This window comes from Apus apus, chromosome 5 (genome assembly GCF_020740795.1).
Source record: "Apus apus isolate bApuApu2 chromosome 5, bApuApu2.pri.cur, whole genome shotgun sequence".
NCBI classification, from domain to species: Eukaryota; Metazoa; Chordata; class Aves; order Apodiformes; family Apodidae; genus Apus; species Apus apus.
Window position 1 is genome coordinate 27,699,723 of NC_067286.1, and position 27,728 is coordinate 27,727,450.

General features: G+C 39.4%; 1 protein-coding gene across 2 annotated transcripts in view; it reads right to left on the reverse strand.

Annotated features, from left to right (window-relative positions):
• Nucleotides 1-27,728, reverse strand: part of ZNF106 (zinc finger protein 106) — a 45,755-nt gene that overhangs the window by 16,048 nt on the left and 1,979 nt on the right. The window contains exons 2-14 of one of the 2 annotated variants that reach the window (XM_051622496.1): nt 21,997-22,082; nt 19,856-19,917; nt 13,719-13,916; nt 9,426-11,516; nt 7,983-8,604; nt 7,057-7,126; nt 5,903-6,057; nt 5,748-5,808; nt 5,078-5,419; nt 1,640-2,417; nt 1,231-1,286; nt 593-738; nt 142-276 (exon numbers count right to left, since the gene is read on the reverse strand). In XM_051622496.1, coding sequence (XP_051478456.1) covers nt 142-276; nt 593-738; nt 1,231-1,286; nt 1,640-2,417; nt 5,078-5,419; nt 5,748-5,808; nt 5,903-6,057; nt 7,057-7,126; nt 7,983-8,604; nt 9,426-11,516; nt 13,719-13,916; nt 19,856-19,917; nt 21,997-22,050 — 4,770 coding nt within the window. In that variant the 5' untranslated portion in view covers nt 22,051-22,082. Of the gene's footprint in view, nt 1-141; nt 277-592; nt 739-1,230; nt 1,287-1,639; nt 2,421-5,077; nt 5,420-5,747; nt 5,809-5,902; nt 6,058-7,056; nt 7,127-7,982; nt 8,605-9,425; nt 11,517-13,718; nt 13,917-19,855; nt 19,918-21,996; nt 22,083-27,728 lie in introns of both variants that reach the window. The other variant, XM_051622495.1, reaches the window with a different exon arrangement.

Genomic DNA, 27,728 nt, shown 5'->3' on the forward strand with positions numbered 1-27,728 from the left:
GTGAGTTCTTTTCCTGCTCCATTCTAATGAGGTGTGAAGTGGGGCTCGTGTCCAGCTCATACAGGCTTTTAAAATTTGTATTTGTGAAGAAACACTCACATAAAAATGCAGTACATGTTAATTAGCACAGAGTTGGAATACCTTGATATTGTAACAGTTGATAGTGTGGTCACTTGAGCCAGTGTAGAGTGCAGCATTCTTCCCATTTGTCTGAGTGACCAAGAGGCAGTTCACTTTTGAAGTATGTCCTTTGAAGATGGCTACGCACTTCCTGCTCTAGAAAGGAAAGCATAGGGTCAACATCTGTAAACAAAAAGGCCCATAATGGGTCTTGGGATCTGCACCTGACAGAATAGGGTAGGACAGCTAATAAAAGCAGGACACATGCAGCAGTCTATCTCCCCTTGTCCCTCTAACATGGACAAGGGGTTGGGGAGGTGGAGAGAAAGGTTTGAAGAAAAGAATAGCATCAGAAAAACTGGGTGCTTGAAAAAGCAGCTGCTTCCTTAACTACATAGTAATGCTCTACAAAAACAGCATTGAAACCTTGTGACTGCAATTAATATAACACCATTCCCACAACCTTACTTACAACCAGATTGAAGGCACAAACGGTTTTGTCTGCTGAGCAGGTATACAACAAATTCCCAAAAATCTGAATAGCATTCACTGCAGCCAGGTGTCCCTCAAAGTTTCCCTCTGTAGGTTCTTCATCCTCACCTGGCTCTGAAGACACTTCTGTAGGACAGAGAGACACACGTACTTTGATTATGGGAACACACTCCAACCAACATTATACTGATGTTTGTATTACCAAACAGCAGAAATATTTGTGGGTTCAGCACCTGAAGGTCAGATTTCATCATGAGTCCCAGCTGGAGCCTTTAAGTGGCAGAAGGCAACACAAAATGCCAGAAAGACCTTTATATGATAGGTCCAAGAAGATCTTTAAAATAGCCAAAGGAACATATTAGTGTTTGTCCTACAGCTCTACAGAGGCTGCAAGCAAAAGTGTTTGTGTGGGAGGGGCCAGGGGAATATGGAGGGGCCAAGGCACAAAACATCCAGTGAGAGATGACATAAGTGAGAACGCATCTCTTCCCACTTCAGTTTTTAGCACAGGTTTTTATCTTCAGGGAAAAATTCCCCTCTGCAACCAGTCTGATGGAGACTCCAAGTCTTGCAAGATACTATACACAAAGTATCAGAAGAAAAGGCAAAAATATATACCTGATGAGTTCTTTGATCCTTTCAGTGATGATATGGAAGTCTGCGTCTCAGCCACACTGTAACACAGAAATAAAGACTAGCAAGATTAGACTTTGGTGTGAGTAATACTCCAGAATACAAAACTCTGCACTTAGTAGAAAATTGGCTCTGACAGAGAAGCTCAAACCAAACTTTCCATGGAGGGCAGCCTTGCTCTTGTATTAGACAAATTAGTAGGCAACAAGACACATTCATTTGCTGGACTAAAAAAGGAAATTCAATTTTTATTTTATCTTTTATTTCACTCTTGAGTGAAATTAAAAGTTACTGATGTTGTACATTTTCTGAAGAGCCAAAAATAAAACAAGAGAAGCCTCTTATGAATATTGTATAATGCTTTCACTTTTGAGAGATCTACAATAATTCTCACCTTCTTTTCCCATCATCTCTATAGTTTGTGCCAATCTCACTGGTAGAGCTCACTTCATCATAACCAGAGCAAGATGCCTCTAGGAGTGTTTGATCCACAGAGCTGCGCGAATCCCTCTTTGATGGACTGTCTGGTTTCTCATCTCCCGACTCTGATGAACCAACGTCAACCACCTCACATTGGGGTGCTGGAACTTCCACTAGTTCCAGAGAAGCATCGCTGTCATTTTCATTTTTGTTTCTTGCTGTTTGTGCAGTAGTTCCATCCTCCTGTCTTGGAGGAGTGGATGTAGTAACTTTTTCTCCTTTAAGAACCTTTCCACCCTTGACTTTCCGGACTGGCTTAAAGTCAACTATATCCTGTTCTGTATCACTATTCTCTGGCACATGGGCTGCCCTCAGCGTTTTCTTCTTCCTTAACTTTCTCCTCCTCCTGTTCCCTTTTTCTGCTGGAACTACAGTGGCTGCTGTCTGTTGCTCGGATGGTTCTGCTGACAATTTGGGCATTTTATCCACTGACATTTCTAGAAGGACTGGCTGCTTTGGAAGAGAAGCACTGCACTGACCCAGTAAAAAGCTTTCAGTCACTGAATCATTTGGTTCTTTCTTGCTGAAAACAGACAGTGAATGAGGAGAAGGGTTCTCAGGAAGTCCAGCCTTTCCCCTGTCCACAGCAGGCTTGTGAACATCTTGATTAGGGTTTTGGAAACAAGCAGCCAGCTCTGATAGGGATACAGTTGCAGAGATAACTGGATACACTGAAGTATTCTGGTTGGTCTCTTCTGAAGAAAATAAACTAGTGTTACATACAATCTGTTCAGCAATAAGTATTTATGCAAAATTGCTTTCCCTGCATTTTTCTGTTTATACGTGATTTTGCATAAAAGTAGATATTTCTATACGTTGAAAGCTATGTGCACACATAGATCTGCTATTTCAGTCAGCTATCAAGCCTTTAAAACAGAACTGGGAAATAAATTGTTTATCCATGTATCCAGAAGCAAAGGAAAGGAGCACATCATTCAAGTTCCTGACTATATGCTTTTAAAGTTCTGACAAACAACCTGCATTGTGGGCTTTTAAGATGCTACCACACCCTTCACAGTGTGCTTCCTTGCCAGCTGTCTCCACTGCTGTAGGACTGATATTAACCAATGCACGCTAAATATGTCTCAGCTGCTCTGTGACAGTTTGAAGATCTTGTGTTTAACTTATCTGCATTAGTTCTTTCTACCAAAGTTACCAGAACTTAACTAAAGGTAGATAAGTTTGCACGACCCACTCTGCAGCATCATCCTTTCTATCCTGGGAATAGCAGCACTGTGAACCATCAGGGTAAGCTTTGTTAGTTTCTCTGTAGTTGATTAGGCGATAGGGCAAACATATTCACCCCATGGTTTTAATTTTAAGCTAATATGCAGAAATTAATCCAGTTTCTCAACTGAGACAGGGTAAAAGCACAGGCAGCACTTCACAGCTGTGATTCCCACACCCAAAAATTCCCTGGTTGCATTTGCAATAACTACAATCCAGAACAGGATGTTTCAAGTTTACTGAATGTATTGGGTGGGATCCCTCAATGCAAGTAGAAAGCTGGCAGTATTTGAAACACTCCCCAGCTTCAGTCTTCAAAACGAGCAACTTAAACCTGCAGTGATGCTTAGACAAAGCTGATGGACTGTTTAACACATCTCAGTACAAATTTGATGCTTTGGAATTAAGCATTCAACTACAGACATCTTAAATGTGAAGATCTCGCCCCGCACCTTCCTCAGATGGGAAGTTCCAAGGTAAATCTAGAACTTGACAGTGTAGGGCATATCGTACATAAAGTATATCAATGGAAAGCTGTTTTTCCCCTGAGCCATAACTGTCACACACAGCTGCAACCAGTTACAAAACCCTCTATACAGAAGAAATTAATGCTTAGAAGAAGTCTGAACAGTTAACGTGTTGAACTTTATTTGGAAGAAGGCACAAACCCTTTAATTGTCAATACACCTCTAACATTGTGCATCCCTCATTTCCCACAGGAAGTAGAAGGGAAGGAACTTGATCACTTAAACGCAAATTAAGCGGGAAAATAAGAGTAACCGGTCACTTAAACTGAAATTGCTAAAATAAGAAGTTATTAATTTTCAGCACTTGGAGCACTGCAAGTTTGGAGGTAGAAAATCACAATGATAGTGCAAGAAAACAGAATCACTCAGATCCACAGGTGGGAGATATTGCTGGTAGTGAGGAGAATCAGCTCCTTCAAAGTAAGTGGAGCTGACCTCCTGGGGAAGCTGACAAGCCAGATGTTCAAACCCCAGAAAGCAGATAGTCTGCACCCAAAGAGAATTTCCCTCCCCCACTGCAGCTAGTGATCATTATAACCTTTATTCTGAGTTTTCCAACTCTAATATTACACCTCTCTTCATTGATGTTTAAATATAGCAGAACGGCATATCCCAAAAAAGAAAAGGGAGAGAGAAGGAAGGGTAGTGGCTTCCTACAAGCTGTGTCTTAACAATGCAAACAAACTCAAAAGCTGATTCGCAATACACATTAATATAATGTAACACACTGGAATACAGGAAATGCAATGGTGACTAAAAAAGCACAAGGAACACTATACAGAATTCTAGATCTGAAGCAAACTGCAAAAAGGTAAAAAAACCCTTCAAAGTCTTGTATTTACACAAGTCTGAGTTTCAACTCAGCCAACACTTACCTTGGTTCTCAAGAAAAAAAATATATTTATAAAAGTAGAATAGCATGGCTTTTTCCAATAGTATTTTCCATTTCAGTTGAAGGAAAAAATTGCGTTGGCTGTGTTTAGCTTTAACAAGGATATTACTTATGAATCTTGCTCTTGAATGATCTAAGCTAAGTGTTTGGGTAAGTGGCATTGTTATGGCAGACAAACTGCTGTCATTAGCCACTCTGCTTGACTGTGATGATTGAGCTTTTAATCTTCAATTTGTACCTTCAGTCACAGTAGCAAATTGCAGTGGAAAGCACCAACTTCAGGCATGCATTTTTCCTGTACAGGCACATTTTTAGCTGCCAACGCAGAGCAGAAGACAAAAATTACAGGGCAGGTTTTAAGGTTTGATGGGTTTTTTTTGTTAACTAAGTTATTCTAAGAGGATGTAAACTTCAAATTCAAGTTTGTTCTACTTTAAAAATAAAACTAGAAAGATAGAGGTGCATATGACTAAATTCAGATGTGCTTAGCAATTTAAAAGATGTGGAATCCATTTGGATGCATCGTAAAGAAGGTCCCAGTTTCTAAGACTACTAAGTTGCAACATCCTAAGGAGTTAACCAGCATTCACCTCTGCACAACAGGCTGCAAGTTTGAGACCCAACTTACATTCTTCTGGAAAAAAAAAAAAGTGTTCTTAATTTTCTTAAAAACAGTTCTCTTAAAACAAAAGAAAACCACACATACCATCCTTCTGCTCCACCTCTTCTGCTTGTGAAGCACATGGAGAGCGCTGGACTACGGAATTCACATTTTCTTCTGAGCCTTTTGGAGACACAGGTTCTCGTTTAACTTGTACTGAGGAGTCAGGAGGAGCATCAGGTGTGATGCCAGAAGACTGGAATGGTGATGGAACATTTACATGAACAGAAGCTTCCAGAGGAGGTACAGAAGAAGACAAAGTGTCCAAAAGGGGCACAAGTGAGCCTGCAGGAATTAAGTCAGCTGCCATCTGAGATTTGCTATTTCTTCTCTCACTTAAGACACTGCAGGGAAGTTGCTCTGACAGTTCAGAAGGTTCATATGTTTCTAATGACAAAAGAAGGAAAAAAAAAAAAAAAGAGCAAAACAAAAACGTTCACATTTCACAATAAAATTTAGCAGTGCCACCTTAGCATTTAGCTTACTTCTTGTGGATGCACAGACAAGAGAAACATTTTTTTTAAAGCCAATAGATGGCACTACCAAAGACAACAGATCACACTTGAACAAGAAAGACTTCAATATTGAAAGACTACAATTTTTTGTGCACATTTTAAATGTGTGAATTCAAGTTAAATGCAATTTTTACAAGATGCTGAGTTCAAAGAATATGGCAGTCAGCATTCTACAGCTGTGGTTTTATGGTATCTCATACCTTGTAGCCCCTGCAAGATCTGGATTCTCTGACTTCTCAGTGTACTCATTTCCATGGTTATCTGCAAAACACTTGTGGTTTAAATCAGTCCTACTTAAGGCAGTTTTTCAGGCTGCTAACTTCTAGTTCAGACAGTCCCAAAAGCCCACTGTTACCTGTTGTTTTAATACAAGGAACCGTTGAACCTCCACATAGGCAGCCTGCAGGGCAGCCCTAGCCTGCAAGAGACTGCTGTCCACACTATGCAGGGACTTGCTCAGCTCTTCTTCCCTCAGAGAAATGGCCAACAACTGGTCTACCTGAGAACGTTCTGAAAAACAAAATGTAGACTGTACTCAGTGAAAGATGCTCCTCTTCTGCTTTCTAATGTCCTCCTGGCATTATAGAGATTCTCCAAGCAAATTAAGCTTCATTTTGAGCATTGCTTAATTTCATTCAGGTTATGGCTTCCTTTAGCAGATTCACTACAATAACACAGATGCTGAAGCAAAGTAATAGGGAAGACATTTTACTAAGTTGAATGTGTTATTAGACTCCATAATAGACACTAGTCATTAAAGACAGGGGCTGATAAACCTGCCTTTGCAAGTAATAAAATATTGCTTCCGACAAGAAGATCCACATAAATAATAGCTGAAACAGAGAAACTGAACTTTTGAAAGCTATCTTCTGGACCCCAAACCTCCTAGATGGTGATGCAATGATTCAGTCCCCAAAGTAAACATTCTGCCTAAAACACAGATGGTTCATTTTGATATGGGGTGACGTGGATGTGCTACGCATGTTTGAGAAAGATCTGTCTAATGTCAGAATAAGCAGCAGGAAGGAGTACGGCATTCCACATTCAATTCTATTAAGGAGAGGGAAGGAGTAAGAAAAAAAAAAGTATTGCTGGAGATGTCAAAAACAAAACACAGCTCAAATTATGTAGAGTACAAGTTTTCTGGTGAGATCACCCAGAAGCAGAAAGGGAAAGCTGCACAGCTGAAATTGAAGGGAGTGATGAATGCTTCCCCCCTCAGAACTTACATCCAAAGGGGCAACAAACTTCTCTTCCCTGAGGAGGGGAAGGCAAAGGTCCCATCTGTGCAACTGGGAACATGAACTGCAGGCAGAAAGGAGGGACAAAGTCTTCTCTTAGAAATAGATGGGACCAAAGAGACTTGAGAGCAGTCCACCCTATGATATTCAGTAAGAGCCCAAGAAGCATCAAAGTAACATCAAGGAACTACCATTTTAGCCAAGTCAAATTACTACTATGTATTTATAACCTGTATACCAGATGCACGTATGTATGATATTCACTCACCTTTTTTACCTTTGATTCTTCTTCTCTTATTCTTTCTTTCTAGACTAGGAATTTCAGGAGAAGATCCCTCCTGCAAGTAAACAGGAGTTAACAAGTTACAAGACCAATTTTGCCTAAATCAAAAAGTCAAACATTCACTGTATTTTCAGCCATTACTTGTACCCACAGAGATTCTCGTATCACTCATCCTTCCCTCTGCTTTTAAAAGGAGGGCAATAAAGTAAGCATCATGTTTTCATCTCAGCTACGAAGAAATATTAACTAAGTAGACAGCATTCTACATGCTCACATGTTTAAGACCACACTTGGGTCAGACTTTCTATTCTACAGTTTTAGTTTAAGGTCTAGAGGATTAGGTCAATGAGGAATTAAATTATAGCTTTCTGCTACAAAAGCATTTTGAGGATATATATCAGAAACATTATTTTTTCCATTTGAGGAATTATAATTCAGATATAAGGATAAAATTTTAAGGAGAGAATTTTGTGAAAAGGGTTGTCTTTCCTTGCTTGACCATAAAACTGGGAACATCTGAGGAAAACAGATAGGAAACAAACACAGAAAAACCACAACCTAGCTTTCATTTAAGTTTTGAAACACCAAGATCCTTGCTACAACACAAGTACTTCCATGGAAATATTTTAATAGCTCTTGTTTACCAGCATAGCATGCTGGTTACCAAATCAAAATTAAAGCGCATTTGCAGTTCCTACTAATTAAAAAAACATTAAGCAGAAATCCTGCACTAGGGAAGTCAGAAACAGAAATTCTTTTCAAAGAAAATTAAGTCAAACAAGCAAATCAGTTTGAGGCCATCAATGTACAAGACAATCAAATGGATAAAGTCCTCCTTGCAGTAATCATTCTGAGATTGAATGACCACTGACAGTGAAAAAACACCAAAGTTGGACAAATTGTACACTTACTCCAGTTGCTCTTCGTTTCTTTCCAATTCCTTGGCTGTCATTCTGCTCAGTACCAGATGTACAGCTACTGTCTGTAGCTGCATCTATGTTATTAGACACTGCAAGAAGTGAAGCATTATTTGAAGCTGAACGATGTTCTTCTGAGATTTCTAGTACATTTTGTTTTTCAAGAAGAGGTGTTCTCTTCTCTGGGCTCTCCTGGTCTTGCTTTGTGAGGCCTGTGACCTCAGAGGTGGCCTGTAGGCTGTGTCTCCTTCTGCTAGTCTCAGTTCTTTCGGACATAAATGGTGACAAAGGAAGAGAAGATGTCTCCCGTTTGAAGTCAACCTCAATGTCAGCACTTGCCTCGTAGCCAGATGTTATGGGATGTGAGTGGCTGGCTGCAATGATTTGCCTGTGCCCACTTTCTTTTATTTTGGCTTGCTCACTGAAGAAACTATAGGCAGGATTTCTGTCTGCAATGACACTGCTTTCAGAAAAGCTACGCTTTCTGGCAGAGCCAGGTACTGCTAAGGAAATCCCTTCCCACTGGAATCCTTCCAGAGCAGACAGATCAGATTCTTCACCAAGTTCTAGACCCTCTTGTTCATTTTGAACAAGAGGCACCATTTCTATGCCAAACCTTTAAAAAGATAGAAACAAAAATAAATACACATGTAACAAGCCAGCTAAATCTAGCAAAAAGCCTTCCTCTTCTCCAAATGCACATTACTGCTTGCAGAGATCTGGCAACATATTACATTGGCAATCTGCGCTTTCCGTTTCATCCGGCAACAGATTAGCTTTTGTGTATCACAAAATTAGATTTAGTGGCTAGTACTGACAGCATGATTTCCAAGTCAGAAATCATGTTGTTATAATTATTCCAAACCAAGTTTGGAATAAGCAAGTATGACATCTTTTCAAGATGCTTGAAAAACTTCAGGTTTAATGAAAGCTTCAAAAGTGAAGTGTTATATAACTGCTTCCTCTAAACACAAAACCAAACTGTGTACCAGATTAGAAGATCAACAAATAAAGAGGGAGCATTTATTTTGCCTGCAGCAATGCAAGTATTTCTTGTAGTCCTGAATAAATAATGAAACAAGCAACTCTCACAGCACTGTTCACAACCTGACTGCATTTTTACATTCTTCCACTGCCTAGAACTTGAAAAGCAAACATACTGCTAGTGTCCATATTTAGATATTTATTAAGCAATGATTAGGAATGGATTAAAATCTTTCCTGAGCAGCAGATGGCAGTTACTTATCTGTGGATAGACATTCAAAGCAGCAAGCAATCAAAAAAAACCTAAATTACTTGTACATGCAAAAGATCATGGTACAGCATGCTTCACTCTTAGTTTTAGAATTCTGGAATTGATCTCAGATTTCGAGACAAACAACCCTTTCCCCTCAGCATCTACACAGAGAGACACTGTTAGATCTGAAAGCTACCAACCTTGGTAAACCTTTGCCAAGTTCCTGTTTCTTCTTGGTTACCTGCTGGATGACTTGATCCCAGTTTACATTTCGCCGGGAAGCACTAAGAATCTGCCTGAGGGTGGGTTTAAGCCCTGACTCCTTCTCAGTCTCACTTCTCCGATGGCCGCTCACGTTCCGAATGCGCCGTGCATTATTGAGATTAGGCTCTGGAAGATGTGTCCCAACTTTGCTCTTCAGACTAATGTGTCGTGTCAGGTCTCTTTGCAGAGAGGCAGGGAGGCCAAGTTTGCTTAAATCAGGAAGAAGGAGTCCTAGTGACTGGTTTCCTCCTTTGTGCAGCTCCTGATCTGAATGATTTTCAAAACCTTCCATTTCAAAGTGATCATGTGCCTTGGCATGGTCTTCATCCCCTTCTCCATCCTGTGAGGTTTTCAAATCCACATGCAAATGGTCCTGATTGCTTGATAGAGAAACTGTAGATTCTATCTGAAACATAGAATCTTTTAGATCAACAGAAGCAATACTTGAAGCAGCTGGCTTCCCATCATCTTCCTTTTCAGATGTGGCTGGTTTACCTTCTGGAATGTCACAGGGCAAACAAGAACTAACAGAAGAACTCAACTTTTCAACTCTTGCTTCTGACTTCACGCTTCCTGTTAAAGCATCATTGCTCACCTCTTCTAATGAACCTAGTCTGAACTCATTCTTTGACAATGCTTCCTTAGTTTCTTTCCTATTCTGGTCGCTTGTATCCTTGCAAGAGGTTAAGGGAGCATTTTGCAAGGAATGGCTGGACTGAACATCTTCCGGGTTTTGTTCTGCTTCACTTAAGTTATGAACAGGCTCTCTGAGATTTCTACCAATCACATCTTTGTTGTCTTGTAAGTTACCAGCACATGCACCACGCAGCTTTGATGAGTTAGAGGATAAACTGGCTTCTTCTAAGTTTGGTGCATTCAAATTATTCTGCTCTTTGCCACTAGTTGAGGATAACAGAAGCTTGACATTTTTTAAGAGACCGTTTGTGTCCTGCTTTGGGGAAGATAACTTCATTTCTGCAATATTCAGAAGAGGGGATTTCAGCGCTGGCATCCTATTACTTCTGCCATCATCTTTGTCAGGCTTTTCACCACTGGAACAGTCTTTTATTACCTTGCAAGAATCTTGGTGATCTGAGGTTACATTAGAAGGGGAAGATGCATCCCGTTTTTTAAGTTTTGAAAGGATAGCACTGGCTTCACAAGTTTTTCCTTGCGCTGATGAATCAGTAAGAGGTACAAGTACAGAATCCATTTTATCTGGACTTTTAGAAACATTATCTTCTGACCGTGACTGCTGCTCTGCAGCTTTCTGGGCTGGGTAGGGAGTCCAGCGATACATCTTCTCTCTGGAAGGACTGCCACTTTTTCCACTGACTCTTGAAGTTTTGCTTTCTGGTTGCTTTGACACACCAAATTCCAATGCCCCCTCAGAAGGAAGTTTATCACTAGTAAAATCAAGTGAGTCGCTCTTATTTTTTCGATCTCTATATGGTAGAACATCAGTGTTTCTCTCCTGCCGCTGCCGTGCGTATCTTTCCTTGTTATATTTAATTGGCTCTACCGAATATGTATCTTCCAAGCTGCCAAAATTCCAGCCACCTGCACCATGAGGACTAGATTTCCAGTTTCCTCTGTAACTCTTGGAATTCCAGCTAGGAAAATGACCTGTTCCTTCTGGGTGCCAAGTAGAATTTCTCTCCCTTGCACTGTGATGCCAATTTGATGTTCCTCCTTCTCGCCCACTTGGATGCCAAACATTTCCAGAATTCCCACATTTATGCCGATTTGAAGGGTTTCCTGAAGCATTTTGGTGCCATCCAGGGCGTCCCCTTGGGCCTCCCAAATATCTGTTAAGGTTCCTCTGAGAGTGTGAAAATTTGCCTTGTCTAGGACCAATATAATCATCCTTTTCCCACTGCCAGTCCCTTTGTGATGCGTTATGATGATGCCACGATGACTGATCATAAGCTTCTCTTTCTTTGTAAGTAGCTCGCTCTTCCCGCCTTCTCTGTGATCTCCTGTCATCACATTCCAATTCCTGGTTTGCACAGCTTGGTTCAGCTTGCCTACAAAACAATTGAGAAAAACCTAAATTCTGATGCTATTCCACTCAAATCCAACAGTACAAAAGCTTTATGTATTATATTTGCACTGGGAAGAAACACTACTTTTTTAAATAAAAAGAAACAGAGGTAACTTATTTAGCTCCTTTACTGCTCAGACTTCTGTAGTGCTTGACTTTCAAAACTAATGTTGTACCTTTACTTGTATATGATATTTCAAAATTGCTCTTATAAGAACAACTGATTTGGTGAAGGGACAGGTCAATAGATTAATTCCTAAATATTTATGCTTAACTCATAAGATAATATTCCTTTCTATTTACTAGTCATTGAACTAGTAAAAAACAAACAAAGCTTCCTTCTGCTGTAAAATCTTTGTAATTTGAGTATTCTTGATAGACGAAAAATTCCTTAGTAGTGAGATAGTTATTTTTTCTGAAGACTATTCTGGTAGTGTTAGGCAGCATAACTAGAGTGAACTAGTAGAAAACGGAAGGAAAGTTAGGCTGAGAAAAACAGTTACTCTACTTACTGAAGAAAACAAACAGGATGATGTCTCAGTTTATAAAGCTTAAATTAAAACACAGCTGTAAAACATCCATAGAAGTTGTACCTCAGATACAAAATACTTTGTCTTGTTTTAACCAACAGACTTGAGCAGCGCACAGCATGCAATGCTGAGTCTGTACGGGCCTCCCAAAAGCACTATCTGCTGCCCTTTGGACAGTGCTTGTGCTTGGCAGCTCATCATGAACACATGGTACATTATCACATGTACATTTAGAGATAAATGCTACCCTAACACTGACAGCTATTCCCAGGATCAGCAGTCTAAACATTCTAAGTATTTATCCAACCAAATGCAGAGTTGTTATTAAGTTTTTTTCTAAAAACTGATTCCAGAAATGCTTCTTTATGACATAACATACATAAATTCATTCATTCAGATCCCCGGACAAGCAAGACAGGAAACTTTCACACTACTGCTCAAAAGTAATTTGTTTGATTAAACTGAAAATTCATACTGTATGACTCTTAAGTTTTCAACATACTCTAGTTTTGCTAAAAGATGCACAAATAATCACTCTCTAATAGGAAATGACCTACTGCATAATATAAAGTGAGCTCTAAGACTTCACAGAAATAATGTCTAAGTGACACCATAAATTCTAGGAGCTGACTCAACCAGATTATGATCTAATGGAAACAATTTCGCCATATTAGTAACTTAGTCCATGTACTTTCTTTCTCCCCCCCAACCCCGCATCCAACAGATATTTTATAAAATTTCAGTTGCCTCAGAATACTGACAGCATTATTCCTTTACCACAAAATCAGGAAAAGTAACATTGTTGCTACCTACACCGACCAATTTGAATACACCACCGTGGTGCAGTACAGGGACACTCCAGCATGACAGACTGATGTCAAAAGCAAGTAATCCCCACAGATTTGTGCACTTGGAGATGCTAATTGAAATTTCTAGCCACAGCAAGCAACAGCTTCTTTCAAAAATCACATGCCTCTTAAATACCACTGCCATGAGATAAATCTATTCAATCTATTCCCAACTGGAACATCATATTAGCAATGCACATTTGCAGAGTCACATGGAAGATTAAAGGCAATACTTGTTACTCTCTACAGCTTTCTATTTCAGAGTGAGCCATTAGAAGTATGTTTAGCTAACAGTAAGCAGTAAGATAAAACAGGTAAGAATTTAATTCAAGGATCATTAAGATTTCAGTCTGACATTGACAGAACAATTAATTTTAAAAGTTGATGGATTAAAGTTTTATAACAAAGCATGTTTGGCAAGTTCCAAAAGGCCAGGTTCCTACAGACACCCCCTCCCGCCAAAATATTAGCACTGCTGTCACATTTACTAAGCCGTTCAGTTACATGGGTATCAAATCCTAAAATAAAAATATTAAGGCTCTCAAAACACAATGTTCCACACTGGGGACTGTTTTCATCCATAATGGAGAACAGCTCCTTGATCCTTGTAGATCAACAGAACAAAACATTCAGTAGAACCATGTTTACATGTTGAAACCAAACACCCACATAGGTCTCTTGGATTGTTCTCAAAACAAATATATTGGCTACAGGCAGTTTACATTTCATGAGCACCTAAGACTTAGGAGTGTATCTTAACTGTTTTTAAAGTAATTTTATGACATAAGAGGAGAAAGAAAAACTCACCAGTTCTGTTCCTTCTTTTGCTTGATTAGTTGAATGAGTTCTTTGTCAAGGTATTCTTCTTCAGCCTCTTCTTTCTCTTCCTCTTTTCTGTCATGGGCATCAACATTGTCTTTGTGCAGCTGGCTGGAGATGTGCTTGGCATATGCTGACAAACCCACAAGTGTCACCCTGCACACCCGGCATTCATGGTTGCTATCCCTAGGAAGAGAGGCAGAGGGTGGACTTTCCACTCTGCCAACTGGCATGGCAGGTTTCTCTGATCTTACTTTGTTTCCTCTGAATCTGTTTGAGTTCAAGTCAACTAGGTTTTGCTCAGTACATTTAAGTTACTTGAATTCTCTGGGTTTTTCTTTCAAGGTCTAGTTTTTTTGATGGTCAGTTTTTAAAAGATTTTTTTCCAACAATCAAGAGGTAAAAGGCTTGGTAATAACACTGCATTAACTGGGAGAAGGAATTCTTCTTGAATTGTTGTACTCAAAATCTTTTCAGAGAAAACATAGTGAGTGAGGAGGCAGAGTGGAAGGCTTACAGAGCTAGCAAGAGCTGCTCTGAAGCCCATCCATGGTGCCAGCTGCACTGGGGAAGCCTGGTGACAGCTTCTACATTTAATCCCTTGCCTTGAGCCTTCCCCCAGTGAAATTTAGAAAAGGGAGGAGGCAGTCCATGGATACAGCCAATCATGACACAACAAATCCTAAACTGGGACAGCTGAGACTGCTGCCAGGAATCCAAAGACTCCACAGCACAGTGAATGATGGGAGGGTGTCTTCAGTTCACTGCACTTTATTTGGTTCAAGTGTGCATGAGGTCTGCTTTCTACTTTAGAGGACTTATCTTAAGAAATACAGAAATTATTTCAGCTGGAGGAAGTTGACAGCTGTGTGAGACAAATGGCTTTACTCATGTTTCAGTGAATACTGGATTAAGGTTGCAACATTTTTTAAACTTTTTTTTTTTTTTTAAGAAATCCAGATTTCTAAAAATACATTATTTGTTCTCCTGACAAATTCTTTCAGAAGTCCACTGTTAAGGAATTATGTTGTTAATGGTAAACCTAAACAAGAAAAACACGTTCATCAGTTAACAAAAAAGAAAAACACTTAATGGAGGCACAGTCCACTGCAAGTAAGTCAGTGGGACCAAGTTAGGACTCACTGCCTGGCTCCACAATGCTTTCTTCAGTTCTGCCATTTAATTCATAAAAGCAGATCTGCACACACCTGTGGCACACTTGAGACCAAAGTCACATTATAATACTAACACACAGCTGATGACTGGGGTAAAAAAAAAAAAATGGGATCCACATATGAAAAAGACAAACATGAATCCTTTATTTTTTTTTCACAGAAAAAAATAAATAAAATGAGAAAAAGAAAAAAATACGCACCTTCACTCAATATATTAAGCCAACATTCTTATCTGAGTGGTTAATGGAATATCAGGAGCTATGTTTGATTTATCCTGGAAATGAGGGTTTCCTGCTAACATGGTTGAGATATCTAAGAAATACAGTAATTCATGCAAAGCTAGAGAGGGTTTTATTTTAAATAACCTATTTAATATTTTATTTATATTTTATTTAATTATTTTGTATGTTGCAGACTGACTAATTTCACATAAACATTTAGATAAATTTCATTTACAAAGTCAGCAGCTTACCAATTTAGTCTGTATTTTCCAGATAGAGGTGCATTTCATTTTCTACACTTCACACTCACTAAGAAATATCCAAAGCCCAGACACTCTATATTGTACTTCGGACTATCTCATTAACCCAATAAAAATACCAAAACACAATCAGTACATTTTACTAATGCCACAGGAAGAATCCTCTCCATACTCATAAATGGCACAGTTACGCATTGCCAATAAGACTTATTTTTAACTTGGGTCATCACACAAGGCAAACTGCAAATAGAAAGTTGGCTTCTTGCTGAAAAGTGTTCTTTTAACATCACGTTCCACTTCAATCATAAGGACACTGCAATGAGAAATACACCTTGGTGGTACTAATTAGGTTTTAGAGAACAACCCAAATCCTTGGTAAGACCCATGTTTCAATTCTTTCATAAAACTTTCATCAACCTCATTTATAGCCTGACTAAATAAATGCAAAGCCAGTGAGTTAGCAAGTGGCCTAAGGACAAAGAACTAGTTTCTGTCACTTCTAACGTGCAAGTTACTAATTACAAAGTCTTTGCAACAAACAACAGTCTGGAAGTAACTGGTTAGTGACTAGATTTCTGTGTCCTGCTCTTAATCTATATGAATCTAAAGAAAAATCAGCACTATCTTTTTCTTACATGAACAACTGCTTTGGCTAGGAGTTCAAATAGTCAAAGGAATTCAGATTTCCTTCAGTTCTTCCTTCCCCTGTCCGCACTAATATCAGCCAGAACTGGGCACACACACCGATCATGCCTGTGCATTGTCCTACCATACAGGAACACCACACAATCTTAGCTGTTCAACAAGATGGCTAAAAGCATGTAAATATGCTCGAAGTAAACATGACAAAAGTATTTTCAGCATTAAAACATCCAAGAGCTTTATTTACTGGTGCTGTACTTCATATGGCAAACTCAGTGTCCCTCATACAAGAGCATTAATTTCACTTTCTATTAAAAACAGAACAGGAAGTTACTGGGAGTGGTCAACATGGATTTACCAAGGGTAAATCAGCTTGACCAATCTGTTAGCTTTCTATGATGACATAACTGGCTGGCTGGATGAGGGGAGAGCAGCAGATGTCATCTACCTTGACTTGAGCAAGGCTTTTGTCACTGACTCCCATAACATCCTCATTAGGAAATTCAGGAGTGTGGGCTAGATGAGTGGATAGTGAGGTGGATGGAGAGTTGGCTGCGTGACAGAACTCAGAGGGTTGTCATCAACTGAGCAGGGTCAAGTTGGAGACCTGTAACCAGAGGTGTCTCCCAGGAGTCAATACTTGGTCTTGTCATGTTCAACATATTCATCAATGACCTGGATGAGTGTACAGATTGTATCCTTAGCAAGTTTGCTGAGGATACCAAACTGGGAGGGGTGGCTGACACTCCAGAGGGCTGTGCTGCCATCCAGCATGACCTGGACAAGCTGGACAGCTGATCAGAGAAGAACCTAATGAGGTTCAACAAGGGGAAGTTTAGGGTCCTGCACCTGGGGAGGAAGAACCCCATGCACCAATATAGGTTAGGGGTGGACCTGCTGGAAATACATTCTGAGAAGAAGGATCTGGGAGTCCTGGTAGACAGTAAATTATCCATGAGCCAGTGATGTGCCCTTGCTGCCAAGAGGGCCAATGGAAACCTGGGGTGCATAAGGAAGAGTGTAGCCAGTAGAGCAAAAGAGGTCATTCTCCCCCTCTACTCTGCCCTGGTGAGGCCACAGCTGGAGAACTGCATCCAGTTTTGGGCTCCCCAGTTCAAGAGTGACAGGGAACTAACAGAGAGAGTCCAGCAGAGGGCAACAAAGATGACTGGGGTATTGGAGCATCTCCCTTATGAGGAAAGGCTGAGAGAGCTGGGACTCTCGAGCCTGGAGAAGAGAAGACTGAGGGTAGACCTTATTAATACCTATAAGTATCTAAAGGGTGAGTACAAGGAGGACAGAGCCAGACTCTTTTCAGTAGTTCCCTGTGACAGGATGAGGGGTCATGAGCACAAGCTGGAACATAGGAAGTTCCATTTAAATATGAGGGAAAACTTCTTATATGGCAAGGGTGTCAGAGCACTGGAACAGGCTGCCCAGGGAGGTTGTGGAGTCCCCTTCTCTGGAGATATTCAAGAGCCGCCTAGATGCAATCCTGAGACTAGATGATCTCTAGAGGACCCTTCCAACCCTGACAATTCTGTGATTCAGTGAAAACACTGAAGGCCAGAAATAAGATGCCAAAACATGCAAAACTAAGCTGATCCCAGAATCATTGTAATAAGAAGAAAGTCCAGAACAGAAATGCTCTACAAGTTAGCTGATCGAGAGCCGTAAGTCAGCTTCTAGTGCAAAGGACATTCTGGTTTCTGAGCAACTCCTTCCCAGCTGTCCAGTAACAGAAGAAATCCTTTTCATTCTCAACAGGACAGATATTAGATAGCATGATGCTCTTCATCCCTGGCACATTTTCAGAATGTTCCTGGCTCCCAAGACCCAGCTGTGTGGGGCACAGCACAGGAGACAAAGTTATCTGTTTTTTGTTCTCTTTTCTTTTCAAGTAAGTAGCCGGATTCAGAACAAAAATAATCCAGGAAATATATGGATGGCAACAGCAGAATGAAAAAAATTAAAATAAGAGAGTGGAGAATGTGAGGAATTTAATGTTTTTATACCCTCTATCTTTACTAAAAAAGTTTTTATTTAAAAAAAAATTAAACAGCTTCCAAAAAGCTGCTTTCAGACATTTTCTCAATGCCACATAGGATAACATGAAGATTTTTTTAATTCCACTAAAACAAATTTAATTTCAAGTGGGAAATATTATTTCATTTTCTTCTGATACATCTCAATGTTTTCATAATCCGCACAACCCCTGCCTAAAGAGAAGCTGATAATAGAGATTCTGAAGACAATTTTTTTTTCCCAGTTTACTAACCTGCTGTGAAGCCCTAGACAAATTAATTTAATATTAAGGGAAAGAAGAAATTAAAAAAAGAGGTTATTTACTGACAGTTGATATGCACTTAAAGGTAAGCAGTATCTTTTTCCTTATTGTCCTGCAATAAGGGTTATTTTTTCATTTTGGAGAATTTGAAATGTTAGTAGATATACACAGGGATACTCATATGCTAGAGTTTCTGGAAATCTTAACCTAAAACCATTTTAAGGTGCCGATTTAGACAAACTACAGCAATACTTAGCAATTATACACAACAGTAGTATAAAATACTACACAGCTGGCTCAAACAAATGTCTTCATCTGTGGCATGCATGTAATTCAATCTTGTACTCCAAACATAAACCCTTCTGCAGCTATACATATGCTTTGCATATAAAAAAATTACTGAAGACAACTACGTTTCTAATTTTCCCTGATTTTTCAACATTATGAAACAAAACAGGTGAAGAGTTTTACTAGAATTCAACCTGACAACTTCACTACATTGGCATTAGTATCTATCATAGTATAGATCAGAGTCTTAATTTCACTCAGCCTCCTTTAATAGTTAACTCTTTTTAAAAGAGACCTGGAGCTCTAACAGCTGCTCTCACCCTACACAAAACAACAGAATGAAAGCTACAGGAGCAAAAAGGTAGCATGAGAGCAGAAGTAGTCTGCAATTTTTCTTCCCTAGCTGTAAAAGAAATGTCCTGACAAAATGGATCTCCCACTCATCTAAGAGCTGAAAGAGAAAGACTTATTAGTCCTTTAAAGGATGTTTAAAAAGAGATCTGCCATTTCCATATAAAGTTAGTGCTGCAAGATTATTAAAAGTCAGTCTGCAGATCAAATACTTAAGTGAAAACTATCTGATCTTGCTACCGCAAAACCTATACCTTTGAAAGCACTTTTAAAGTGCACTTTAGTTAAAATTTTATTTCATTTTATTAGGATGATATTTGAATACCCCTTAGCTTCCTGCTGCTGCTTTCCAAAGGTCACAAATAAAACCAAGGAAACCAGAAGGAAAACACAATCCACCATGGTTCGGTCCCCATACCAAACAACTGGACCAAGGTGGCAGAGGACAAGGCAGTCACTTAAGCAGATGCAGACTTTAGATCCAAGATATCAGTCTTCTCACAGTAGTTTAAAAGATCAACAATTGTTTCTATGTCATTGAAAACTTTTACAAAACATTTTTAAAAGGAAAACACCAGTGTTCATAATGCTGCCAGAGGCAGAATTCTAATGCTTCCAAGAAACCAAGCATGAAACTGCCAGGACCTAAACCCCATGTTCTTTAAGTTTATTTCACTGCAGTCCAAGAAATACAGGAGAGCCTTCTTCCACATGGTTTGCCTCCCGAGTTTTTGACATTAAGAGAACACATTCATTGTCAGCTTTATCACAAGGCATGCAACTAAGTGATGCACAGCAATAAATTGTGCGGTTCAGCTTATATGGGAAAGAGGACATGAGTTCTTCTAGAGAGTGACATACAAGATGCACAGAGAGGAAGGACACAAGATTGTTCTCATACCTCCCCTTCAGGTTTTCAAGTTCTCTGTGGTGAAGCATGCTTCTCATGTGTTCTTCCATCTCCTTCAATATAAGGAAAAAAGTAAAACTGGTCAAAACAAAAAAAAAAAGGGTGTATCATATTTGAAAAGCTCACTTTCGAGAACTCTCCTGACTTGCAGGAAGGTGTACTTTACTCCTGTAGGGCTGTAGTAGTTGCCATTCCTGTTTCTATGACCATGAAAGCACAAATAGTCACTCTCAGGAAGTCAGATAAAGTTACCTTTCCTGAGGAAGGACATACAGTAATTAAAATTCAACAGAAGGAGAGCAGAATTCCAGAGAAAGACAGACAGGAGCGCATGTAACAAAGCTTATTAGACTGATTTTTGACAAATTACTGTTGATCATAATTTTAATTTAAAGTCTCATTGATATCACTCTCCAGAATCACAGTACTTAAAACAAGTTTTTCTGTGCACTCTGAGCAGCCTCTCTGTATTTGTATTGTGACACAGCTATAATGTCACCATCACATACTATTTTACTCTGCTAGATGCACTTCAGAAACTGAAAGGTACACAACACGTCAGTTTATCACTTACAGCAATCTTGCTCTGTGAACTGCACTGCTGTTATAATGATTGCTGTTAGAAGAGACTGGTGGAAGAGAAAGAATGCTCATAATTCAGCAAAAGGAAGCAGTTCAGAAGATTTAACTTTCTCTTGGTGTTTGAGCTAAAGTGTTTGGAAATATTAAAAGCGCAAATACAAATCACTATCCTTTTATCCCTCGAAAATCCATCTGCAAAGGCAAAACATTAACTTTGAAGAGCTGTGTGAATTAATACATTGGCATTTGCAGGACACTCATGTGCCATGAGGCTAAGCAATACATGAAGGTCTGTGAATAGAATCACAGAGTGGTTTTGGCTGGAAAAGACCTTTAAGATCATCCAGTCTAAGCCTTAACCCAGCACTGCCAAGTCCACCACTAAACCATGTCCCTCAGCCCCACATCTGCACATATTTTAAATACCTCCAGAGATGGTGACTTGACCACTTCCCTGAGCAGCCTGTTCAAGTACTTGACAACCAGTTCAGTAAATAAATTTTTCCTAATATCCAATCTAAACCTCCCCTGAGACAACTTGAGACCATTTCATCTTGTCCTTTTACTTGTTACTTGAGAAGAGACCAACATCCACCTCACTACCTTTCAGGTAGTTGTAGCAAGCGATAAGGTCTCCCTTCAGCCTCCTTTTCTTCAGACTAAACAACCTCAGTTCCCTCAGATGCTCCTCCTAAGACTTGTTCGCCAGACCCTTCACCAGCTTCATTATTTTTCTTTGGACACCCTTTAGCACCTCAACATCCTTCCTGTAATGGGGGGCCCAGAATTGAACACAGTACTCAAGGTGCAGCCTCACCAGAGCTGAGTACAGCAGGACAATCACTTCCCTACTCCTGCTGTCCGCACTATTGCTGATAGAAGCCAGGATGCTGTTGGCCTTCTTGGCCACCTGGGCAAACTGCTGGCTCATATTCAGCCACTGTCAACCAACAACCCCAGGTCTTTCCCTGCCAGGCAGCTTTACAGCCACTCTTCCCAAAGCCAGTAGCATTGCATGGGGTTGTTGTGACTGAAGTGCAGGACACAGCACTTGGTGTGTTGAATCTCATACAAGACAAACTCAGTTTCAATGCAGCCTTTGCGTGATATGCAATACACAGAAGATACACACCAAATTGACCCATTGATGAAAACACATGCTGTGCTGCATAACTTCACATTCTCCTTCCATATAGAAACACAGACCTCCCAAAAGAAATAAATTGTTTATGACAGTATTATTAACATATCACAATTTATAGCCAAATGAGTTTGAATGCTTATCACTTTAGTATCTTCATACAATAATACAAAAAACTCAAAGGTCTCAATATTTTTAACATTCAGAATCAAGCACACTACACAGATAACTTCAAGAAGATACCCTAAAGCACATGGAAATATATTATTTGATTTGTGATAGACCTAGATCAGTATATTCCTGCTAGAGATAAAAACCCTCGTACTTCACACAATTTTAGAAAGGAAGCATTTCTTACATGCATTTCATATTAGTATCTACCAATAGATGTAAAGAATTAATTATTTACCTTTTTTGAGTTGTAAACAATGTGGCATAATATGCATTTCCGTTCTCGAACCATGCTTATTACTCTGGAAAGATCTTATCCCACACCTGCAAATAAAAATAGTTTTAAAAAACCCAATGGTGAGGATTACTTTTTTTTTTTCCTGTTTTAGTAAGGAAAGTAAAAATTAGTTACTACTCATGAAAACACTTGTGTTGAGTTTCTTTAAGAGAATACTTAACTCTTGTGCACAGTCAATATTCTTAAAAAAAAGATAAGGTAGTTTTGAATGGCAACCTAAAACAGCTATAATAAAAAGTAGCTTTTCCTTTCTTTTATTTTGTTCCTTGTCCTTCAAGACACAGTACTCATTCTGCAAGCAAACATAGATCTGTAGGGATCCTCTCAGCCACCCAGATCAGATTAACAAAACGCTTTTCAACCAGAATGGAGAGAGGGAGATAAGGAATTGGGGAACTCACAAGGGCAAACCCAGATCTTTATTTTGATACAAAGAGCCTTCTATCAACAGCAAATCTCCACACATACCCTACAAAGTTAATTTGAATTATTTACCACCAATCTCTGTATAAGGGCATCAAATTCTCCAAATCTGGTATTGACCAGAATCTGTGAGCAAAGGGCAAGAACTTGATTTTTACCATACCCAGATTACCTAGAGTTAAAGCAGCTCTGACATTCAGTGGTATTGTCCAACTGCAAACAACCAAAAGTAAGAAAAATCACACCCACTCTAATTTTTAAATGTGGTTATTTGACAAACAACTCTTCTCTTCCAAATTTGCATGTTGATATACAGTTAATGCATGCACCAGCACCTATTCAGATTAAAGAGGAAGAAAATGAGAGTTACAATAGCCCTTTCACCTTTAGCTACCAGAGAAAGCAGTTTCCTTCCTAAAAAAATCCACACCACCACACCAAAACACACGTAACACACAACAGGAGATTCAAGCCTCTTCTTATGTTCCCTAACCCACATTCCTAGGGTGCCATGCTTGATATCACTGAACTACTTGACAGTGTTTAAGTACATGTTCCCAAGCTTTATCACATATAAACTCATGTATCAGTGCAAAAGCACCTGCCTTCATTGGTCAGAACACAGAAATACCAAGTTTCGGAACAAATTATTTTGAAACCACATATAAAGAGTAAAACTTCTAAAATACATTTTAATACATGTTTTTAAATACATTTCATCTGAGACAGTAGTTAAGGGAAATTTAAGCTAATATGAATAGAAATAGAAAATGAGATATTTCAGCTTCATGATTTTTCCCACAGATTATGAGATGAGCATAGGAACACATCATCAACATATTGTTTATACAGATATCTGTGCAGCTGCGACAGATCTAGGAGAATTATTCAAGTGACAAAGGTTTGAATGCCTACCCAATACAGGAGATCCATTTTAATCTGATTAGTATGTATGACATTACTCCTGAAAAGGATGCTAATGCTTGCACCAATTTCAGATACTTCCTTTTGCATTATAATATTCTGTACTCCCCCAACATTCTTCACTAGCGCTATTTTGTAGTTTAGCAGAGTAACACCCTACATGTGTTCAGGAACTTGTTCAAGATTACTCAAGTATTTACACGATTCATTCCACACAAGGGTGAAATAGCAGCATGGGACTTAAATCAGGAAATGCAGGCCAGTAAACCATGGTGACTTGCTGCCACCAGTTAACAAGTAACATTAAAAAGCTTTTCCAAGTAGAGCTAACTTACACCTGTTTTGGCTAATTAAAATATATACTAACTATACATAATTACAGAAGAGTTTCAGGCTAACTACCTAATCAACTGGGCAATACTTACACCAGAGTACTAAAAATACTAATGGAATTCAAATGCTATTGGATGTTACTATGAAAAGTGAAACTTTCACCTCCACAGAGAGAAGCCCTTAGAGGCAAGGACTCAGAAGTAAAGAGATACAGTGGATGCTACAGGAACTGGGAGAAGACAGACCAATGTTATATTTCCAGACCACCTCCTGATTTACTGTCTATAGCTTCTTCCCTTCATCCTTAGCTTTCTCCCAAATCCTGCTATAAAACCCATGAGTGACTTTAATAAAGTATTTCAGTTCCACTGTAAAAGAACTTTCATTAAGTATTTTGAAAAATATTATAAATTCAACAGTGACAATAACCAGACAGCTTTTGAGTCATGTAGTCAGTGGTGGCATTTAATCTCATCATGCACCAGTCTGTTCAGTCACAAAACTTTCACACCAAGAAACTTCAGAAAGAGCTTTCTCTACATAAATGCAGGTATAACTGAATTCTTAAAAAAAACCCCCAAACCTACTTCACACACCATCAATCTTCAAGCTTTAACAAGATGTTCAAGATTTAACGGTTTGTGCTTTTGAAACCACCAGCTTGCTGCATAGCATAATAAATTACTTCTTACAGGTCATTAATAGGAAAATGAGCTACTGTAAAACATAAGCAAACTGCAAGCAAACATAAGGTTTGGTCAAAAAAACCTCACCACCATATGAAAGAGAAACACATGTCAACAGCAAAATGCAAGGCCTTCAAAACAAATGAGATGTTATGACAACTTGCTACTTTGCAGGAACATAACTGTTCAGTGGGTGATTCTTTGTTTTAAAGTGAAGGGATGCATTTTACAAGTATCCAATGATGCAAATGCAACTTGCCCGTAGCCTCCACCTGCCCAGAGCTTGGAAACACCCTACAGTTTTAATTAACTTAAGCTACTCTGCCACAGAGATTCTATAGAACACTTCTGACAAGTAAAAATAGTCTACAAAGAAACTAAGGCATTAGACTGCTTCCTGCTACAACATCCATTTGTCCGCAGTTATTCAATCTTACCGGATAACATACATTAAAAATGTACGTCAAGGTTAAATCTGCTACAGATCAGTGGCTGAACACTCTGACTATATAAAGCCACAAGTCCCATGCAGTGGGGCAGGCAGCCCAGCATTCCAGATGCCCAGAAATCCTCCAGAGGCTTCAAAGAGATCAGCAGTGCTGGCCTGTCTAAAGGCCTGCCTAAAAACTGCATGTCCCTGCATAGAGGAGTGGAAACTCTACACTTGACTAGACCAGAGTCTAGAAGACTGCTGTGGCAAAATGCTCTGCAGCAACATGCTCCTCAGCTCCTCACAGGGATGTCATTCCTTTTGCTTTAGCGACTTCTCTCCTGCAGGAAACGATTGCACACGTCCTAGTTAAGCTGTACAACAGTAATACAGCTGCTACTGACATGGGAAAAGACAGGAGAGCAGAGAGAGAAGAGGCACAAGTGCATTCATGAAATCTGTAGCTGGTTGATGGGAGGAAGTGGACACCAGGTCGTTTTGACTTAAGAGAGAAGCCTCTTGCCCAGAATAATTAGGAATAGAAGTACATTTAGGCCCTGGAAAGCAAGTAAACAACCACTGCTCAGCTAGGCCATATGTAGTTTCATTATCAGCACAACTTTGCTAATCTGCCAAGAAGCTTGGTCTTCACAGGAAAGCCTGGAGAATCTCCCATGGGCCTTTTAAAGCTGTATCCAACCACCTGCTGTGACAAATGAATGCTACAAAGCAATAACGATTGCTAATGTAACTAAATAATTATTTACTAAAGCCTAGTAATAGATATTTTCTTAAGGAAAAATGTTATGGCTATAAAACCACTTCCCTGTATTGCACACTGCTCCAAACATCAAAGCCCTGTACCGCTGTGAGAATACTGTACAAAAACAAGTAATTAATCATAACAAGACAGAGGCCTATGTTCAAATTCCATCACCTTGAGCAGAATTTATGCAGAATAAAGCACCAACATTCAAAGACTGCCATTCCTTCCCAGATTCATTGCCCTTGAGGCATCAGAATTCACTACTCATCCCTCTTGCTAGACCATAACTTTTGCCAACTACCTTCATGTTACTTCTGGGCATATGTGGGAGGCACTTTAACCTTCCATCTGAGATGCTGATCTGTCCAACCTAATCCAATCAACAGACAGAAAGTTAAGGACTTAACTTTAGCAAGTCATGACTAACAGCATTTTATCTCTAGCACACTATCATGCCCTGTACAAACTACTCCATAGTTACGGTGTTTGTTTCTTCAATGTGGCAAAGGAGATAACCGTATTATAGCCCAGTCGTTAAAAGATTCGTACCAGAAGCAAACGAGACTTTTAAGGTAAACTCCTCCCTGCTTTGCAAGATTTAACTTCATCCTCCTAACAGACTGAGGGTACTCTACCCCTCAGCACTGAAGCAGCACCACTGTGCAGCAAATGTTAAAACTGGGCAGCCAAGTGCTTAACTGTTTTGACATTGAGCCAGAAGGAGAGAAGAGTTATTTCACAGATTAATGTAGTTCAAGTTCCTGTTAAAAGCAATAAAGCTGACTCCACTAACTAGCCTAGAAGACACCTAGCAGAAACTGATTGCATGCTATCCCATGAATACAGCTGGCTTTTTACAATATATACTGGAGATAAGGAGACTGTAGAGAAATACCTTAAACAGAACAGTGAAGTCACAGGAACACCTGCCGTGAACAAAGTTTCCAGTGATGTCTATTTTTATTTCAAGTAAATCTAAGAATGGGGTACAAACCAGCGGAATACATACACCTTCAGTCACAATCAAACTGGACCTTTCTAATTCCCCATATATAAATAATGCTAATCACTTCCTAATACCCAAACTAAGGGGTTTTTTTTTGCTGTAAACTGTGATGATAATTTCTTCCTAGTGAAAGAAAATGCCTTATTGTCATCTTAGTTACAATAGCTTTTACACACTGGAAACTTCAGGGATATATGCTCTCCTAATTGGAGTGGAGATGTTCAGCATCAGTGCTGTATGCTGTCATTTAGGACAGAAAAATCCACAGACCTGGGAAGCTTCTGCTTCTGCCCTATATTCCCACATCACATTTCCTGAGCCTATTATTAAAACTGACATTCCTCCTTCCAAACTGCCCACAACACTGGACATAGTGCTCCAGCTAAGACCCTTATTGGCACCCTTTGGAGACAGAAATTGTCTTTGTACCCCTACTACAATTACAGCCTCAAGCATAATTCAGAATGATTTAGACAAAGTCTTATTAAGAAGCAACATAATGATCCAAAAGATGTGGGACAAATAACCTAAACTATTTAGGTACTTCTGTGACTTGCAAAAGAAGTCACATCAGTTTATTCTGAAAACTTTCTGACACTTGATAAATGGTCTTCAACAGACTCTTAAAAGAATGACAGAAATACCAGACACATTTTTACACTTATTTCTGTAACACCTAGCTGTATCTTTGTTTGTTTGTTTTTTTCTTCCTAGGGAATTTAAGCTCATATTACTGTTCGCTGGTATACACACTATGTCTCTTTCACTAATTAGAAGTTAAGAACAAGGACTTGAAATCCAAATCAAAACACACTATTCTACACATCCCACCTATTGCAGTTCCAGAGAAGCAGGTACCTGGCCTTGGCAAAATTACTCAGACTCCCTAAGAAAATTCTACACAGAAGTGAGCATGTGGGAAAGCAGTTGGTCAGTCACTGGGCTCTTTCTATTTATACAGTCACTACAGAATATAGAGAATCACTGGAGAGGGACTTTAGGCACTGAAACCAAGGTAGTCAGGTCCCTCTTCAGTATACAGAGCTTTGGTACCAAGTAAACTCAAGTTAAGGATCCCAAGCATTAAGACAGCATTCATTAAGG